This window comes from Mustelus asterias, chromosome 16 (genome assembly GCF_964213995.1).
Source record: "Mustelus asterias chromosome 16, sMusAst1.hap1.1, whole genome shotgun sequence".
Taxonomy (NCBI): domain Eukaryota; kingdom Metazoa; phylum Chordata; class Chondrichthyes; order Carcharhiniformes; family Triakidae; genus Mustelus; species Mustelus asterias.
Window position 1 is genome coordinate 85420539 of NC_135816.1, and position 5654 is coordinate 85426192.

A 5654-nucleotide genomic window follows, 5' to 3' on the forward strand; every position below is an offset into this window, starting at 1 on the left:
GTCTCAAGTATATAGTGTCAGTCACGACTGTCAGAAGATGGAAGCAAGGAAATTGAAATGAATTCATGCATTTTCTCTGGTTGGTGCATTTAATGAGAAGATACACAATTGAGTATTGTGTGATAGAAAAATATTAAATCAACTGGAAGGAAAAATCTTCAAGTCTTTTATGATGCAAACTCGTCATTTAGTCCAGAAACATGTCAACATCAAGAAGAGATGACAGAGACAGGAGAGCAATGGGATTTAGATACTGATATGATGGTGTGTGGTGATGAGAATGAAGAAAACCAGGAAGCAATATATCAGAATCAATTAAAGTTATGGACACATCAGACAATCTAGCGAAGTGAAAATTAAATGCTCTGGTTACGTGTTGTGGAAAAATAAATGAAATCTAATCTGATGTATCAGATGAGTATATTTGTTAAATGACTATAACTAATGTCAGTGATGATTAAACCTGTTTGATTCCCTGGAGTTTTAGTACATGTATAAATATAGATTATCTTGCATTCCTTGTTTGTGTGCCATTCAGACACTTACAGCTCCTTCAAATGTCATTCCCTCTCACAGAAAATGGGGAAATCAGTTATTCTGCTGGTGAAAGAGATTTACTACCCGGTTCTTGCAGTTTTTAGTTTTCCCGGTGAGTTCTTCTATCCTGTTTGTTGTTGATCAATGTTAACTATCTGTTTGTTCGTATCACACGTTGGATAGGGGAATTAATTTCCCTGATGGTAACATTTCCAACTGGATAGTTGCAGGAAAATACGCCTGAATAATTTGTTCATATTTTCGTGTTTCCCTTTACCTGAAATCATTACAATTGTGATGAGAGTGTTCTGTGAATGTCCAACAGATGTTTAAGTAGATTTTCTAACTGCCATATCATCCAGCAGAGAGTGAGATCTGTAGCAGCACATTAATTATTGGGGACAGCATGGTGGCACACTGGTTAGCACTGTTGCCTCACAACAGGGACCTGTGTTCGATTCCGGCTTCGGTCACAGTCTGCGTGGAGTTTCCACATTCTCCCTGTGTCTGCGTGGGTTTCATCCGGGTGCTCCAGTTTCCTCTCACAGTACAAAGATGTGTCGGTTAGGTGAATTGACCATGATATATTCTCCCGCAGTGTATCCATATAGGCGCCGAAAGGTGGGGACTCGGGGATTTTCACAGTAACTTCATTGCACTGTGAATTTCAGCCTACTTGCAACTAATAAATAAATTAGATTTAGTTGTGTGGTTATGTATCCTATTTTTATAATCACAAACAATGAATTCAAATGATATTAACAGGTATTTGTATATCTATTTCAGTCAGACAGTGTAATGTTATTTGTTCTGTTTCTCCCTCTCTCTTACAGCGAACCTGTTGACAATTGTAATTCTTTCCCGAGGAAACTGTGGCCTTTCCAAATGTATGTCTGTTTACATGATGGCTATGGCGACAGCAGATCTATTGGTCATTATCATTAATGTGATGGTGTATTATATATTCAGTTATCACATTCCACTTTCTGTCTTGTCCTACACTCCTGTATGTAGGACCATTATTTATATGACTATGGGCACTCTCGATTGTTCTGTTTGGTTCACTGTCAGCTTCACATTTGACCGATGTGTAGTAATCTGCTGCCAGAAGTTTAAAACGAAGTACTGCACCAAACGAGCAGCAACAACAGTTGTAGCAACTGTACCGATACTGGTCTTGTTAAAGGGCATTCCGGTTTTGTTTGCATATGAACCTCAGCAAATAATTAACAAGCTGCAGTGGGGCTGCCGGTCGAGTGTGGCTTTTTTGTCTTCATCTCCGGGTATAGCCTATGTTTGGTTTCACAGTGCCTGGGTGGTTTGGCTTCCTTTTACTCTAATTGTCATATTCAATACATTTACTGTCCGACGTATTTTAGTAGCCAATAGAGTTCGTACTGGGCTCCGGGGTCAGCGGAGTGAAGATCATAGTGATTCCAAGATGGAAAACCGAAGGAAATCCATAATTTTGCTGTTCACGATATCAATCAGTTTTATGTTGTTGTGGTTGACAAATGCCATCACTTTAGTAACTACCAGACTTTCAAACACCATTTATTATCAAGGCAACCACAAAAACCCTGCATACATCGCCACTGAAACCGGGGCTTTCCTGAAGCTTTTGAGTTGCTTCCAAAACCCATGTATTTATGCAGCGACCCAGAGCAAATTCAGAGAAGAACTGAAGAATGTGGTGAAATTTCCATGGAGACTAATGGTGGGATTAGGGAAAATGCGTGTATGAATAATCAAAATTAGGGAAAACTCTGTGAAAATCTAAATTTCCGCATGTGTTCCATCATAAGATGTCCTTTCTTCCGAAGATTTGGAAATGGATTACTTCTACGTGGACATGTCCTTCCTGTTCGGGTAATTGGTTGATGTAGCATTGTTTTCTGCTTTCCCATTTCCTTTACCTTTGTTTTTTTCGGTAGTAAACAAAACCTACCCCTGCAAAAATAGAACGTTTCAAATTTAGGAATCGAAAATAAACGATGATGGACTACAGCAGTGGCGTCAGACAGGAACACACAAGCAACACAACACAAACGCACACATACAGATGCACACTGCGCCGACAAACACACATACATACCACACACATGCGCACACACTGCACAGACAACAATAAATGCATACATTATACACACACAAGACACACACATTGCACAGACAATCACCCACAAACACACATAATGCAAACACACAGCACACAACACACACAAATGCAACAAAGGCACACATACGCACCACTGAATTTCTCCCAATTAAATAAGCCAACAAGAGCAAATGCATGGCTTTATTTCAAATTATTTTCTTCCATTTTCAGCCAATCCAACACACTCAAACACACATGCAAACGCGCACACACACCCACACCCACACACACACACACGCACACACACACACACGCACACATACACACACAGAACACATGCACCCAATATATATCATACATAGAGGAATCCAGTGCAGCTACTGAATGGGCCCATTTAAAACAACCGATGGATCTTCATCCACGACGGAAATAAATTCAAATGTGTTGTGGTCAAGGGTCAACGTAATACTAGAGGAAATATGGTGTGAATATTGCAAGCTCGGGACTCACTATGGAGCACAATTCCCCATTCAAAAATTGGACGGAGCTCTTATCAGTGATTGATTCTCAGATGAAGGAAACAATCCATTCCAATCGCATCGATGTCATGTTTCAATTTTTTTGGGTGAATTAGTTATGGTCGGTTTTATTGGTGTTTCACGTTCATCAAAAGATGTAGTCAACCGTCGACATTTGTATCGTGGGCAATGTTGCTTTTATGTGTCTTAATAAGTCGTGCAACATTAGAAAATAATTTTAAAGTGAATGATGTTTTCATTCAGTTAACAGTATACTTGATATAAATGATTTTGAAATAAAACACTGCCTGGAATTCTGAACAAATCAACCCGTAATCAACACGTCAGTCGTCAACTATCTGAGGCTGTCGAATTTAGTGTAAAAAAGAAACAACACATGCAACTCTGAATATTTACTATTTTGATTGATCACTTCTCCTTAATCGGCGGGGAACTTTCTGGCGAGCAATTTGAGCAATCTTTCAATGAATATTAATTGAGTTCATGTATGAGTCGTGAGGGCAGGAAATCCAGACATCCTGTCCTAGAAAGCATTTTTGCAGGTTCAAAATGTCATCTTTAAAGGAAAATAATTTTTTGTATGTTAGAGATGGGCATGATTAACAAGTATAAGCAAGAGATGATAAAACTGGTCAGAAAAATTGGACCAGCGTTCAAGTACCAGATATAACGAGTTTCCTCTGTTGTCACACGGCAGAGAGACTAAACAAATGAGTCATATTTGTCTTCAGGAAGAAAATACAAATTAAGTTCCCACAGATTTTGGAGAACGAAAGGACTCGAGAGATTGAGGAAGTGAAATAAATCAGTATTACCTAATAAAAGTAGGACATGAGAAATGATTGGGCTGCAAAGTTAAATCGATCCATGGACCTGATGATCTGTATCCAAGAATGTTCAAAACAGTGGCTGTGGACATATTTGTTGCAGTGGTGGTCATCTTTCAACATTCTATAAATCAACATTGCGGTAGATTGGAAAGGATGGAATATAACCCCATTATTCAATAAAAGGGGTGAGGAAGAAAGGGGCATCTGCCTGGTGTCAATGGGAGGATAAAAGATCAAAATTAATTTAAAGGAGGTGATAACTGGACACCTGAAATTTAATGGTAGAACCGGGCATTAAACTTGGGTTTATGACATTGAAGTCATGCTTGTTACACACGTTGGATATCTCTGAGGATGTTGCTCAGATCAATGGATGTGATGATTTTGGATTTTCAGAAAGCTTTTGATAAGGGTTCATGTAATTTGTTAGGAAAGAAAGTCTGATAACCTGGAATTGGAGCATTACATTGGCCTGGATTGAGAATTGCTAAAGGACAGAATACAGAGAGGATGAATAAAAAGGTATTCCTCGGGTTGGCGGGCCATGACTGGTGCGGCAAATACAAGTATCAGTGGCTCACTAATTCGTGATCCACATCGATAATTTGGACTTGGTAGCAAAAAGTAATGTTTCATAGTTTGGAACTATGGGAAGTGGGAATAAATGTTGTGGGAAGGGTACCAAGAGTTTTTAGACATGCGAGGTAAGTGGTCAGGAAGATTGACTATCATATGGGAAAATGCGAATTTTTCCACGTTGGTCGCAAAAAATGAAGTGCAGAGTATGTAGAAATTGTGAGGAGGCAGGAACCGTTGACGCCCAAAGATAAAGCGGTGCAATTGTGCATAAAGGCAAATGGTGTGTTGGGCTTTATTGCAAGGGGGTTCGAATACGGCTTCAAAAATATATGAATGCAGCTGTACAGAGCCTTTGTGAGACTACAGCTAGATCATTGTGTGCGGTTATCGTCTCTTCACGAGGAAGTTCAGTGAGTGTTCAGCAGTACCATTATTGCGATATTGGGATTTTTCTATGAGGTGAGATTAAGATGATTGAGCACGGATTCTCCTGCACTCTGAAGTATGAGCGAACATATCATTAAAACAAAATTGTTACAGGCATTGAACGGGTATGTGACGGCGGTGGCGGGGTGGTCTCGAATCAATGGAGGCAGTCTGAGTTTTATGAGCAGGCCAATTAGGATTGAGATGATGAGGAATTTCTTCGCTCAGAGAATGGTCAATCCTTGGAATTCCCAACCCAAAAACGTTAGAGAAGTGAATTAGATAACGATGAGTCTCACAGCCCAGCTTGTCCACTTTACTGAATTTGAGATTGATGCATATGCGTATGCAGGATACTTCTAAAGTACATATAGAATCATTTACTTGAATGGCTGGTGACAGCTGCTGCAACTCATGAGCTCAACAACTTTTCCATTATATATTTCAGATACTGTCGGGCAATTTGCTGCAATGTCCATAGTGTTTCTTGTTGTATGAACGTGGCTGCCAAACGTCTTTAACACTTGCCTAGATCTTAAATTTTGTGTTTTCATGGTGTTTCATTGCGTGTTTTCAAAGTTAAGATACGATTTATGGGCTGGAGCGGTCAGTTCTTACAAATGTTCCCCCAATTTTATTCTTTTT

At 39.5% G+C, this 5654-nt stretch overlaps 1 protein-coding gene across 1 annotated transcript; it reads left to right on the top strand.

Moving 5' to 3' along the window:
* Positions 1-579: 579 nt before the first annotated feature.
* On the top strand, positions 580-2281 carry LOC144505378 (putative G-protein coupled receptor 139). Its single transcript, XM_078231493.1, has 2 exons — positions 580-649; positions 1371-2281. The coding sequence occupies exons 1-2, from the start codon at positions 580-582 to the stop codon at positions 2279-2281; spliced, it is 981 nt and encodes a 326-aa protein (XP_078087619.1).
* The last annotated feature ends 3373 nt before the right edge of the window (positions 2282-5654 follow it).

Bases quoted from the DNA above. Each gene is read 5' to 3' on its own strand.
- LOC144505378 (XM_078231493.1), top strand. From the start codon at position 580: ATGGGGAAATCAGTTATTCTGCTGGTGAAAGAGATTTACTACCCGGTT. The intron at 650-1,370 runs GTGAGTTCTTCT...TCTCTCTTACAG, and splicing joins TGCAGTTTTTAGTTTTCCCG to CGAACCTGTTGACAATTGTA.